General features: G+C 38.9%; 2 protein-coding genes across 2 annotated transcripts in view; one reads left to right on the top strand and one right to left on the bottom strand.

The window, feature by feature from the left end:
- Positions 1-821: 821 nt before the first annotated feature.
- Positions 822-3,649, top strand: LOC131226962 (MACPF domain-containing protein At1g14780-like). Its single transcript, XM_058222654.1, has 3 exons — positions 822-994; positions 1,307-1,654; positions 3,099-3,649. Exons 1-3 carry the CDS (start codon positions 902-904, stop codon positions 3,609-3,611), a joined length of 954 nt encoding a protein of 317 aa, XP_058078637.1. The 5' UTR covers positions 822-901; the 3' UTR covers positions 3,612-3,649.
- Positions 3,650-7,442: 3,793 nt separating this feature from the next.
- Positions 7,443-15,373, bottom strand: part of LOC131226961 (RNA-dependent RNA polymerase 1-like) — a 38,554-nt gene continuing 30,623 nt past the window's right edge. The window contains exon 5 of the mRNA XM_058222653.1: positions 7,443-7,599. Coding sequence (XP_058078636.1) covers positions 7,443-7,599 — 157 coding nt within the window. The remainder of the gene's footprint in view (positions 7,600-15,373) is intronic.

The raw sequence follows: 15,373 nt of genomic DNA, 5'->3' as shown, positions 1-15,373 counted from the left end.
TCATGCGTAACTTAAGATGAAGACGCTGAGGGTGTACGCGTGAGGGCACGCATCATGTTGCATTCATACTTGCATTAACAAGAGTACTTAGGATTTAATTACTTATCCTGGCTTTATCATTCTGTTTGATTGAATGATAACATGTTAAGCCTTATTGTTCCACCGAGTTGATCACTCACTCCCACGCTTCGGCGGTGTTACACACCCACTAGACTCTGTCTTAGGCCCCGATGTTGCAGATGTGGATGCGACGCCCGAGGCAGAGCGGGAGCCGGATGACGACGAGGCTGCCTTCTCCTATATGCAGTTTTCAGACGGGTTCTAACGAGCCTCGGTCTGATGCACAGGATTTCTGGGATTATTTTGGGACTGAAATGATGTAATTGATACTTAAATTTTGTTAAATAACACTTTCACATGATCTGGCTTGTATATGTAATTCAGGGGTTTACACTTGTACACACATTTTACTATAAGTCTTCCGCTGGCTTTATTCACTTGTCCCTGAATCATATCTGTGTTTTGGCTTAATCTATTCCATGTTTTATGCACTAATATAGTCAACATACATTCATCATTAAATATATTGCATAAGTGATGTTTTGGAACTCGGGAGCTGAGTTATGCTCGACCCCCGAAACCCTAACCCTAACCCTAACCCTAACCCTAACTCTTTACACTAACTAACAAATAACTAATTCAAGTTTAATTCAAATTCTAACAAGTCATTGGGATCTCTTGATGTGAAAGATTTTCGGGTTATGGTCCATCCGCAGTGGGACAAAAAGATTATTGGTCTGGATTAAAAAAATGGTCCCACTTGTCATAATTGAAAACCCATGTGTACTTTTCAGTGATTAAATTTCATTTATCTTGATTTTATTTTTTATTTAAACATCATATGATTAATGTACAGGTTCCACATGCTTTCAATGTCTTTGATCATCAACCTGTGCTTATTGATAGCTTTGCATCCTTGCCGGTGACCAAAGATGTAAGTCCATCATCACCGTTGATTATTACTTAGTCTGTTTTTTTATTTATTATTATGTTAAAAAATATACAAAAATTCCTGTTAATTGGATCGACGTGTGCGAGATCGGCATGTGTACGCAGAATGTGGACGATTGTATGCACGTGGTCTGCGGCATGAGCGGAGCAGCCTGATTTTTGGGTCCCCATCAAACACTGAATGGGGCCCACCTAATGAATGGTACGGATGCATGCCACGTGGGATTAGCAAAAACTTTGGTTTTGATAGGCTAAGATGTGAACATTTCTCTTTAGTGGGTGTGAATGTTTTCAGGGAATTACGGTGATATGGTCCAAAAGAGGAGGGGATGCAATGGCCCAAAGCCACTGCGAGTGGCTCCTGACCGTCCCTTCAATGCCCGATGCTATCAACTTCACCTTCATTCCCATCACCTCTCTCCTCAAAGGCGTTCCTGGCAGAGGCTTCCTATCTCATGCCATCAACCTCTACCTACGTTGTAAGCCCACTTCTCATCTCCTCCCTTGGAAAATATGGCCACACAATAACGTACGTTTGCCACATGATCCACGTGGCTTACACATGAAGACACCGATCCAGATCGTTCAGATTACAGGACGCAGAATTAATGGAGGATGGCCCAAAAATCACATTAATTGGATGGTCTTAACATCTGATTTGTGGCCATCAAAGAATTAACTGTTTTTTTTTTTAAAAAAATTTGAAAAATAGAAACTATAATAAATCATTAAAATACTGGGTACTAAACACAATCGGAGGATTCCAAATCCAGGGTATTTTAAATTCAAGAAATTTTTAATTCAGGATATTTCAAATCCATGGTGCCAAACAATGCCTTAAAGTACAAGTCATGTAGTGTGTATATGTAAATTAGTTTATAACCTAAAGTAGATATGATTTAAAGCTATTTTCATGAGTTAAATAGCATTAAGGCGAAGCCATGGTATATAGCCTAAGGTATAGGCTATGTAAAACATTGGTTAGGAGAGATGATTGTCCATATACACAGTTAATTAGTGGACCTATCTTGATTGATCCATGCATGCACTTAAATTCGATCTCCCTAGATTGAAAGATCCAAGCCTTTAATTGATTGATCGTGGACCATTGTTATATTTCTTTTTCAACCATTTCATGGTCACCAATTAGAGGATTAGGAATTTCTCCTATTAGAGAATTTTGGTGCATGGGCCATCCTCCTATCATATCGTAGGTTTGGATGGTTGAACAATGGACTTGTACAAAATGAAAGCCCGAGCAAACCGTAGATATTTTTTATTCTGATGAGTGGGGCTCGTGGTTGGGTAATCCAAGCCATTCGTTTGTTTTGTCTTAATGTGGGGCCCTTTCAAAATCAGACGGTGGATATCATCTTCTTGGTATGGAATTGCCAGTCGAATTTAGAGCACGCATTATTTTACTTCTCTCAGTGCATTTGGTGAACACGAATCGGATGGTCGTCATTGGTCGATTGACTGGAATGATTTTCGAGTGGCACGTGTAAGGAGGATACATCACCACCATTTTGAAACTGGCGGTGGACTAGCACCGGAGCCTTGCCATGTTGCCCATGCATAAATTTACGTAAATCCCCATGCAGGGGCAGTTTAGTCATTTTACGTAGTGTTATTGAGAATCATGTAACCTAACACGTTCGACAGTAGCTGTTATTTTTGAGGCAGAAAAATAGAAAGTTAGGAAAAAGGGTTATGGTTTTGGTGATTGTTGGTGTGAACGGTGATGCCTCTTAGTAAAGGGAGCATCTTTTGAATTTGAAATGGAGGAATGCAATTGTTGGAAAGACACCATCATTGAACAATTGCATTCCTCCATTTCAAATTCAAAAGATGCTCTCTTCACTAAGAGGCATCACCATTCACACCAACAATCACCAAAACCATAACTCTTTTTCCAATTTTCTTTTCTTCTTATTTTGAAAAAACCCAACAGTAGCCAAGCTCTTAACCTTCCCCCTCCATGCGCAGGTTAGCCATCCACCTCGAACATCTATCAAACATCCCGGCATAACGACGGCACGCTGATGTGACGCGGGTCCGATGAAATCCCCGACGAGAGGTAATTCGAACCGGTGCAATGGAAGAAATTCTCACACGTATGCACCGCACCAGTAAAATACAATCCAGGGTGGGCCCACGACCCAGACACCGCATTCGTGGTCAGTGGGGCCCAGCTACAGGTATTGAAGTACGAGTCGAAGAACGTGCTCCACCTACGGCTCTTGTTTTCCAAGGTATCGAGCTGCGGCGTCTATCGATCGGTCTGGCAACAAGGATCGTCGGATACCTCTCAGAAGTTTAGCTTGTTATCGGCTATTAGCACGTCCATAACCGGGTTTTCTGATAAAGAGAAGCAACCGCCTATCGTGATCGTTGATTCGGGTGTGTTCCCGACGGGCCCACCTGTGCCCCTTCAAGCTCAGAAGCATTTGAAGTTCGTGGATACTTCACACGTGTGCAAGGGGGCACAAGAAAGCCCTGGGCACTGGTTGGTGAGTGGGGCTAAGTTAGATTTGGTAAAAGGGAAGATATGTGTACACGTGAAGTTCTCTCTTCTTAATTTTAATTTTACATGTAAATGAAATCTTTATTCTTATACTACTTGTAGTTGAGGTAGGAAGGATGTGAGAGGTCGATCCCCATCACGGGATAACTACTCTGAATCCACAGAGCTCTCTGTACTTCTCGTAAGTTTTCTCGAATTCACATGGCATAAAAATAAAAATAATTTTTAATAAATTAATTGATGATAAATTAGTGAAATTACAATCCTTTAAATAATGAGCTCAAGCCTAAGACAAAGTTTTACACTCAAACTCCCTAAAAACATGACTTATTATAAATAGTGAAGTTACTATTTATACACCGTCTACATTCCTACTAGATTTCATGGTTTCTGAACAAAAATAATAAGTGTCCATTTTGGCCGAACCACATTATTCTTTTAATTTTTCTAAGACCTTTTCATGTTAGGCAGGACTCCTACAACTCAAATGATCAAAAGTTATAATTGAATCAAAACTTAATATTTATAGTAAAAATAAAAATAAAATAGACTTTTGACCATTGATCTTATGAAATCTCACAAATTCAGCGTGGAAAACCCAGCATAGCATGTTAGTTGTCTAAAATACCTTCTCCAACCCAAAATCATATATGATATGTGGAATAATTCATCTGAGTTTGTGAGATACAACTGTTTAAGGTTCCGATGTTCCGGATCATTTACACCTCCGATTAGGCCTTCTTTGGCCCATCTTTGCCATGAAAGTGTCTGGACCTGCTCTACATCAGTAGTGCACAAGGGCAACATGACACACGTGTGGAATTGAGACCATTGATCAGGTCAGTCACACTGGTCATGCTGTGGTTGGATCAGCTAGGCTTTAGTCAAGGGTATAGATGGTGGATCTCCCATGATGACCGGCCTGGATCACATATGTTCCAAGCTTGGTGGAATATGGTAGGATCATATTGCTAGGTTACACGTGGCAGGGTCATAGTACGATTAGGATTGCCCATCTAGTGGGACATACCATGGATGGAAGTTGATTTGAGATGTGCGTGCATTGAATGATTCTTGCCATCTAAAAGGTGGCCTTTGAATCGACGGTGGGGCGACAGTACGTGCTAGAGAGCAAAGATAACTGAAGTATGGATTTCATATCAAAATGTGTATTTTCAAATGCATGCGGGGACTTGCACACCATCGCTGCACCTATGGAATTTTAGGGCCGTCCGGAACATGGGATTAGATGAATGTAATTTCCATTTGCAAATGCCAAGAAGGATTCCATTAGTCCAAGTATCATATCATCCAATACCCCGGTGAAAGATACGGTGGGATTTGTAGTAGATTTTGAAATCGACTATATCTATAAGTTTCACAATGGTGATGCATGTATTTTATTTATGGTGTCCATCTACATGCGTCCTTTACATGTGACAATCAAGTTGTATATACAAACAGGAGACTAGTTCAATTGTGGAATCTGGTCCATTGTTTACAATTCCATAATTCACCAAATGCATGTTTCATTTAATAAAGTGTTTTCTTTGAAAGGAAGAATTTCTTCCAAACATAGGATTGGATGGTCAAATTTCCAGACAAATAATCATTGTGCAATAATGGTATTAATTCTAACTTAGACAATTCCATACCATTTAATCCCGCATTCCAATCAGGCCTCTCTTCAGATTATTATTTTTTTTTTTTTAAAAAAGATGTTTCCAAGTTCCCATGAAAAAGTTGAGGTTTACAAATATCTACTTTTTTTTGTTAGCTTGTTAGTACACTCCACTGTCAGTTCACACATCACTGTTAGCCACCCCCACTAGGGAATCAATGCCAAGACCTTTGTATGGTTTGGATATAAATACCCATGTCCTATTAGTTTTCCGTAACTTCCATTAGCAAATGTTAGAAAATGACTTGATGCATATATGAAATATATCACAAAAAATTTCTCCATGAGAACACAAATCCTTTAATTTTTTTTCATACAGAACATATCACAAAATAATTTTAATCATAGGTTTTTTCTTCTTCTTCTTTTTTTTTTTGAGACGTTTTCTGGTAGGAGCCGTTTCGCCACTTCATCAAAATATGCTAACAAAGTTAATAACCCCTAGCAAAAACTCACCAAAAGTGAGTAGTTACAATTATCATGAATTAACGATGTGGTTATTTGCAAATATAGTATTATTATGATGTGGTTATTTGCAAATATATTATTGTTACGTGGTTATTTAGATAATTATTTGCAAAACCCAAAAGAAATTAACCAAGATCTTCTAAGCTACCCATATGCTTTAACATGGTGATAATCGGGACAAGCATGATTTTTGAAGGTTTGGGGACACAGATTGGGTAATAGCCCTGGCTGTCCCTAGCTAGGAACGGACAGGGGCTCTGAGGAGCCACCGTGATGTATGGGTTTTATTCACACCGTCCATCCATTTTTCTATATCATTTTAGGGTACAAGCCCAAAAATAAGGCAGTTCCAAGGCTCAATGGACCACACAGTGAGAGGTAAACACCTGCCGTTGAAAACTTCCTAGGAGCCATAGAAGTTTTTGATCCAGCTAATATGTATATTTTCCTTTCATGGAGGGCCCTGGGAACGTTTCAACAGTGGGTGTCACTATCACCGCTGCTGCCCGTGGTGTGGTCCGCTTAGGCCTTGGATCTGCCTCTTTTTTGGGCTTGTACCCTAAAATGATATGGTAAAATGGATGGACGGTGTGGATAAAACCCACACACCACGGTGACCCCTCAGATCCCCGATAGGGTCCGACCAGCATAGTACCCGATCGGGGACGTGATGTCACCCATGTACTACATCTACGCATGTGAGGCTCCTAGACGACCTTACACACGTGTATCAGGCTAAAAAGAGTCCTCAAGTCCAACTGGTTGGACAATAAGCAACGGTCCTGAGGACTTCCAACCTATTAAGTCCATGTCAAATCCAACACTTTCAATAGGTTAGCCACATCAATGAGGATCACCTTGTACAAAAATCAGCCACATCCATTTATTGAATGAACAATATCTACCATTGATAAATAGAAAAATACCAGCATTGTTCACTCAATAAGTGAATCTGTCTGTTGTTTTTCACTATGTAATTCTTATTATGGGACCAACCTATTGGACAACTTAACATGTGGTCCAACCGGTTGGACCTGAGACCTCATATATAAAAATAGAGATACAGAGATTATAGATATCCACTCACAACACCGAAAATCAGTCTACATTATTCACAGACATTAATATAAAAATCAAGAACCAAAGCAGCTAAATAAAGCCACTGTCAGTTTAATGCTCTATCAAAGTATCAAGCAAACATATCCATATATATTCACAGAGTTAATGTACCAAATGAAGATCAGCCCAACATGGTCAGATAGGACCCACATGTGGCTTGGAATATGATGTAGAGCGGGCCGGAGACACTTTCATGTCAAAGATGGACCAGAGAAGGCCCGATCGGGGGCAGAAGTGATCAGGATAGTCAGAATCCTAAAACCGGCATATCTCGCAAACCGGAATGAGTCATTCATACAATATATGATTTTGGGTAGGAGAAGCTACTTTAGCCAACCAATCCCGCTATGCCTGGTTGCCCACGCCAGATTTGCTAGATTGATGGTTGAAAATTCTTTTTAATTTTGTTTAATTCAATCATAACTCTTCATCCTTTGAGGTTTAGGAGTTGTGCCCAACATGAAAAGGGCTTACACTAACTATTTTTAGCTGAAAACCATAAAGTCTAAGTAGAAATCATGACCGTCTATAAATAGTAAGTTTACTATTTATAGTTGTTTTTAGGGAGTTTGATTCTAAAACTTCTTCTTGGGTTTGAGATTACTATTTCGAGCAATCTCCTCTGTGGATTTGGAGTAATTATCCCCTTAAGGAAGACAGTGATCTTGTCAAAACAGGCGGTTTGGCAATGTATTCCATGGGTGGGATTTGACGAGGTGGAATAAGTTCAGAGTCCCAGCTTACAAAGTATACATCTCCATCCAAATCGCTTCCTGAGCATTCGTTTGGGTGCGGTCTAAAATAAAAAATCAACAGACATTTATAAGCATTTTGCGATGACAATTTATGTGCACCAAAAGAAGCAAACAGTAGCATGCAAAGCAATAAGGTTGAAAAAACTTCTCTCTCATACATGTACCGAACTTATCTCATGTCCTGAAGTGTTATATTCAAGCCAACCATTTCTCGTCTTGAGCTCATCATAAGAGGCTTTATGGGGAATTATTTGATACTCCAGCTGCGTATGATGCTTGATACGCAGGCCCTCAGAAATCATGCATGAGCCATATATTAACTCAAATTAAGCCCACTAAACTGTTAACTCACTGTAGCAAAACCACAGTAGAGAAATCTGGCTGGTCGAACAATCCTAACCCCTTATTTCTGGACACTTGTTTGTTGAAATAGGAATGTTTGATATTTTTCATTCTTAACCATCCACAAAAAGTCCACCAATCTGACAGCAGATAATTGCATAAGTGTAAATTTGGTTCATGCTGCATGTAAACTGGGACCCATAATTCAGATAGTTCAGTTTTACCATGTCGCATATGCAATTTCTAGGTAATATCCAAGTGCCTGAGTATCATCTCTCACTCTCTGCTAAGTGCTAATGACACTGGGAGGGATGATCTGAAGAGGATCTTTAGTGGTTGTGGGCGTGTTAAAGACTCTTCATCCCTACACAACCTGATTTGTGCCTGGTGTGGGCTTGGGCCTACTGTGCGAGGCTCGTGCCAAGTGTGGGCTGGACGTGAGCCCGGGCCGATTGTAGCCCGGCCCAAACATGGTCCATTGCCACCCTAAATTGCAAACTAGAGAGCCGGAGGTGAGTTTGATGACGAGGTATTAGGGATCCAATGGGGAAGGGGACCGATTTTAGCTGCAAATCATATAGAGAGGTGTTCCATCTGAGTTTGGGGGATTAGAAACAAAGGATTGGATATTGGAAAATGAGGAACCATAGGTTGTTGTTAGTGAAGAGATGGTTGAGGAAATTCAAAATTTCTAAAAGGTTGTTCAAACGGAAGGGTGAAATTTGAATTCTTTGAAGAGGGGCTATCAAGGCTAGCTGGTAAGCTGGTTGGGTTACTCGGGTATAGCAGAGACGGAAGACAGTATTTCCATTGAAGTTGGATCAAAACCGGATTCTAATTCAGACTAGGGAGACGATAAGGATTGGCAAATCAGAAACAGGTCTTTCCCTTAGCTCAGTGTTGGATCTCTTTCTGTACAGTGTTTGGGCGTTCATGGGCTGCTGCACATGATGGAATTGGCTCACCGGTATCCTTCCCAATCCTTGGGAGGTGGAGACCTTAGTATCCATAGCAGTGATGGCGATCATGGTGCTAGAACTGGATATTTGTACCATCATCACTAACAACAACAACAACAACTGGATATTTGTACCATCATCACTAACAACAACAATAACAACTGGATATTTGTACCATCATCACCAACAACAACAACAACAAAAATAGATAGGATCACTTTATGCTAGAAAAACTATATCAATTTATCGACGGAAACTTGCACAAAGAGATTTGAAGAGATTACATGGAAATACTAACAGAGACTCGAGTAGTTATGTTGGAAGACTTATAGAGGATTACAAAACTAGAAATTCTCACACAAAATTTTCACTAACAAATTTCACAAGATACTAAGAAGAAAATATTCAAAAGAAAACACTCAAACACACATATAACACTAGATCTCTATGTTTCAAGTGATGCCCAAGCTTTGAGGCGCCTCTCTAATTATATGAAGGAAGAAAGGTGTTTTAATCATTTAGCCTTCCTGTAGAGAGATGCCATTATACTATAATAATGTAGCCTTTCCTACGGAGAGATCCTATAGCACTCCAATAATGTTGCTTTTACTATTGAGGGATACTTGAAATCTACTTTTGCGAATGATGGCACTTTTACTTTTTAGAAAAGGAATACTTTTTAGCAATTGATGGAAAATTAGCTAGACATCCTAGATGAGATGGATTTGGTTTGACTTCATCAGATAGAAAAAGACCACTTTGTCCTTTAGTAATAAGGAGTCTAGATAGTGAATCATTATGTTGCCTTTTGAAGATACTAATTCGCCTAAGGAATTCTAAAACCGCTTTGAGAGTTCTTAATTAAGAGTAATGTTAATGACATTTTTTTTTTATCAATCTTCCCCTTCTCTCCTTTGGAGCATTGAGGTTACCGATGCTACAGATATAACTAGATTAATACTAAGACAATTGTCTTCCTTATCATTTCCAAGGGATGCTTCTGGAAGATCCTTGGGAATTTCAAGCATACTAAGATCCATATTATCCTCCTTTAAGAGGGTGTTTCGAAGTTTATCAAATAATTCTTCTTTTTGTAAGTTTGGATTTCAAATTAAAATCCTCTGTTTAAGACTTTCTCGAAGTGAATTTTTCGCGGTAAGGGATTTTGAGGATACAAAAACTTTGCCTTTTAGCAAATACTGAAATTTGTATTTGTCCTGCCATTTAAGGTCAATATACCTTTCATGAATAGGCGGAAAGGATTAGGAATTAAAAGAGAATTCCCATCTTAGAACCAGGGAACGAAATTACTAGCAAAGAAATATAAAGAATTCAATTGAAATTGGGATGGAGAAGAATTTAGTTTTCAACTTTTCGTACTTAGGATAAAGGGCTAAGGGAAGAAGCTGTGTAGTTCATGGTGTGCCGTAAAGGCCGTTACGGGGCTGTAAAGGCCGTTACGTAAAGGTAACGGTGGCAACAATTACACGTTACGAGGTTGTAACAGCTGTAACAACCGTTATGGAAAAAAATGACCCGTAATTGCCGTTAACAGCACGTTACATCCCCTATGCCATAATAGTCCCTTAATGGTCTATTACAAGACATATATAGGTTTTTCATACTTTTTAATCAACATTACGGGGCAGATACAAGTTTTTCGGGGGTTTTTTCAATAAATAAAAAATAAAAAAGGGAGACCGTAATGGCCGTTACGGGGCCGTAACATCAGTTATGGCCCGTATTGTAAAGGTAACAGTGGTGGCCGTTACCATTACAGAACACCTTGATGCAGTTGTTCCAAGATTTTCCCACCATGAGAAAAACCAAGAGGAGAAGCTAGAGTTGAAAGAAGAATCAAACCAGAGAAACCAAGAGTTTTTAAATTGGGAATTTTGATAGAAAAACACATTGTCCCAAGCTTTTACATAGTCCCAATAATTGTCATAAACACTGCCATCATAAGGAAATTTTATTTTTAAGGGCTTATAATGTTTATCGATTCCCCATTTAGGGGAGAAATGATATTGGAAATTGTGAATAGTAATTTCTCTGAGGAATTTTCTCAATAAAAGTGTTTAATTTGATTGTTAAGTCCTGAAGGACTTTAGAATAGTATTCCTAGGTTTTACCATGTGAGGGGGGTACAAGGTATTCACCTCCTGGGGAAAGGAATTTTGTTACTATTTGATGAATTGGATACAGAGTAACATTGGGTTCTATGGGTATTACGTAGAATCTGACTAGAGATGTATGGACTTTGGTTATTAACCCTTCATTTAACTAATGAGAATAAACAATTTGGGAATCAAGTTTTGGAGTTTTAAGTTTAAATTCTTATTATAGGAGACTGCCATCAACATTACTCTTAATTGAGAATCTCAAAGCCTGCCTTAGAATTCCTCAGGTGAATCAGCATCTTCAAAAGGTAGCATAATTATTCAATATCAATAGTCCTAATCACTAAAGGACAAAGTGGTCTCTCTCCCTGACGAAGCCGGACTGACTCCACCTCATTCAAGACATGTGACTAATTTTTCGTCAATCGCTAAAAAGAAAATTCCTTTCCTAAAAAGGAAATGCATCGTCATTCTCAAAAGTAGATTTCAAGCATCCATCAACAATAAAAGCAACATCTTTGGAGTATTAATATGGAATCTCTCTACAGTAAAAGTGACATTACTATGGTACGATGGCATCTATTTATAGGAAGGCTAAATCATTGAAGCACATTTCCTCCATATAATCAAAGAGAAACCTCAAAGCTTGAGCATCAATTGAAGCATAGAGATCAATTGTTGTATATTTGTTTTTAGTGTTTTCTTTTAACTATTTTCTTCTGAGTGTCTTGTAAATCTTTTCTGAGTGTCTTGTAAATCTTTGAGTAAGAATTCTTTGTAAGAATTTTTAGTTTTGTAATCCTCTACAAGTCTTCCACTAGAACAGTTTGAATCTCTATAAGTATTTCCATGTAATCTCTTTAAGTGTCTCTATGTGATTTTCCATCCATATAGTTTTGTTGGCATAAGAAGTAACTGGATACTAGTGCCGCAAGCAGGGAGGATTACTCGAGAGAGAGGGTGGAAGTTTGGTTGAAGCAAGAGGAGAAGATTCTCAAATAAGTAGATTAAGAGGAAGAAATTTATTTAAGGTATGAAATATCATGAAATTTCACATTTTTTGTGCAACCAAACACACCCTTGGCAAAGAAGGTGATTCCGGAAAGATTGGTGCAAATAGAAAGAAGGTTCTGAATATCAATATCAGAGGGTGTATCAACCATGCTGGAAAAGAATACAAAACAAATTATGCATTGAACTTGTATCAGACCATATCTGCATTTTTTTTCTATAATAACAAGGAAAAATATCATAAAAAAGGAGATTTTGGGAGCACAAGGATCTAGCATTTATTAGCATTTTTTGACATGTATTCCATGGTGTAACTGATCATAGTTTTGTGAGAACATTATGCCAGCCTGACCTACAAAAAACTAGGATTTTTATCCCTTTACCTCAAATTCGGTGTTAAATCATCTGAAAATTAGAAATTCATTAGTTGATTGTCAATTCTTGCTATGAAGTTTCTTTAACGGTAACAAGATATTTTACTAGGGAAGCGCTGAGATAGCACAAACATTATACCTAAGAAAAAAAGGCAAAAAGAAAATTACAATCTTCCACTGATTTGATACAAGAAGCCCTTTCAAGCACAAACAGATGAGCTTTCAAAAAAATCTCCTCTGCCTCAAGGGGGCTGTGAACATGGAGGGGTCTATTTCCTTGATGATGCACATGTCTTGGCTTCTAGCGCTTTGTCCTTAGATCAAGAGTTTGTGTCCAAATGGCATTGTCAACTAGGGCATCCATCTCTTTCTAGATTAAAACTTTTATTTCCTTCAATGTTTGTAACTAAACTCCTATGTTGTGAAACGTGTGAGTTCTCCAAACATCACCGAGCCATATTTCTTCCTAATTTGTCTGAGAGAAAATCTAGCCATTTGAACTTGTTCATTCTGATGTTTGGGGCCCTGCGTCTGTTATCTCTCTTTTTGGATATAAGTATTTTGTTACCTTCATGGTGATTGCTCTCAAATGACTTGGGTTTATCTTCTCAAATCTAAACATGAGGTGTTTGATGTATTCAAATTTTTTTATAATGAATTTTGTCCTTTTTGCAAGATCATGGTATATTATCTTGTACTTCATATTTACGAACCCCTTAAGAGAATGTTGTGACTGAGCGAAAGAACCGTCATCTTCTTGAAGTAACACATGCCCTCTTACTTGGCATGTGACTGAGCATGTGCTCGGTTTCAGGCCGACCCAAAAGAATCACATATAACCGTTGTGAAGAGAATCATTAGATATGTAGCTGGGAGCTTGGGACCACAAATTTTGGCCTTTGGTACCCGTTTGACACCTCAACCACAATTGTCGGGTACTCAGATGCCGACTGGGGTGGAAACATGGACGACAGAAAATCGACTAGCGGTGAGTGCTTTTATATAGGGAACCGCTTAATGTCTTGGCATAGTAAAAAGCACAATTCCATTTCATTATCCACTGTCAAAGCCGAATATATTGCAGCAGGTAGTTGTTGTGCTCAGCTGCTGCAGATGAAACAAATGTTAACAGATTATGGGATTGACCAAACTACAATGACACTATTTTGCGATAATACTAGTGTCATAAATATCTCCTAAAATCCAATGCAACATTCTAGGACAAAACACAAATATCCGGCATCATTCCATTCGAGAGGTTGTTGAGGAGCATATCATATCGCTGGACTGTGCCAACTGAAAAACAATTGGCTGATATATTGACTAAACCCCTAGGTGCAAATGGATTTGGAGATCTCCAAAAGTCCATTGGAGTATGTGCTAATTAGGTAATTATCAGTTTTTCATGGCTTATTGACAAATCTGAGGATTTATAGTCTCATTTTGGAATTTTATTTGTTATTATTCTTTTTATTTTATTTTTTTATATTCTTTTTTATTTATGTTAGACCTAAATGAGTGTAAAACTTACAAATCTTAAAGTTCAATCTTTATGTACACCTCAAGTCAGGAATCAGTCCCATAAAAATTTGAAAGAACACAACTCTTTCTCTATTCTTCATATGTTCTTTATCAAATTTTGATGACATAAAAGATGCTTCAATGCCATCGAACTGTTGAATCTGCAGTTAAAATAGGCACGCCGGTTCATTTTTAAATCCACGATTTTGGGATCCTTGATCTCCAAATCTCCACATCCTCTGTCCAAATTGGATTTTAGGGTTTCAAAGAGCTCTAGGTCTTCTACATTTCCCTTGGTCAAGTTCTTGCATCGCCGATTAGTGCCTTGTTCTGATTCATCCTTAAAGTGGTAGGTTGGCTCTCGCTGCTTGTTTCGATTTCATTTTCATCACACGCTCTATTGTTCAAATCTGTGGGTGATTTAGTCCTAGATTTCCTTGTCAAAACCAAGCAAGTTATCCTTGTTGTCTTTGAACATCCAAATCTTCCTCAAAATGCCAAAGGACAACAAGGGCCCGACGATAGGTGAAACTTCTCGGCCCACTCAGATAAAGAAGTTGGCACCGCGACATGCAAATCACGCCACACGTCGCTCGCCATCACCTCCACCATCGCAAACCCATTCTGCCCATAGTGACAAACCATTAGTACTCGAATCACCTATGACAAACTCTCCATTGACAAAATATGTCATCCATAAAATCATTTCTGAAAGAAGAGGCAATAGTCAATGTATTCAACCCTATGGTGTCGATAGGATGTTACGAGCTATCGGTTGGGAAAATATGCTCAAATTTGGAGGGATGACCCATAGAAAACAAGTTTATATGTTCATGTCCAAGTGTAGGAGCCCCACAATTTGCCCTCCTTCATTTGAAGTTGAAGTTAGTGGTCGTATCGTTAAAATAATCCCAACTCAAGTTGCCACATTGATTGGTATTCCTCTATCCTGAGAGCCACAACCAGATTATGATCTTGCATCACCTCAAGTAAGGGACATGATGACAAGATTCCTCCGCAATGGTAAAGAGGAGAAATGGATTCAAGGGAATGCGCTCCGTTCCTCAAATATGTCTGGCCAATTTCACATTCTACATTCAATCTTCTCTACCAATGTCTAGCTTAGGGGCACTAATCGCGTAGATCTCACCCCTTTTATGGTCGACATTGTTTACAATGTCAAGATGGGCATACGTCTCTGTCTGCTAACCATTATCATCCATCAACTTGCGCAGCTAATCCGAGGCAGTCGCCCCACATATATCCCATTTAGCCATGTTCTGCTTTTTCTAGCTCGGGAGGTTGGGTTCTTCCCAACTTCTGATGTCCCGATTCCAGTAGTATCGATCACTCGCGACAACATCAAGAAAATGCATCTACCGGCCTCGTTAGTAGAAAATGTTGATGCAGAGACGATCGCACCAGCAGCAGTAGCAAAGGTAGGACAAACAAGCACACGAGCCCTCAACACGGGCGACTTCGGACATA

This window comes from Magnolia sinica, chromosome 15 (assembly GCF_029962835.1).
Source record: "Magnolia sinica isolate HGM2019 chromosome 15, MsV1, whole genome shotgun sequence".
NCBI classification, from domain to species: Eukaryota; Viridiplantae; Streptophyta; class Magnoliopsida; order Magnoliales; family Magnoliaceae; genus Magnolia; species Magnolia sinica.
This window is presented reverse-complemented; position numbering and strand designations above follow the sequence as displayed.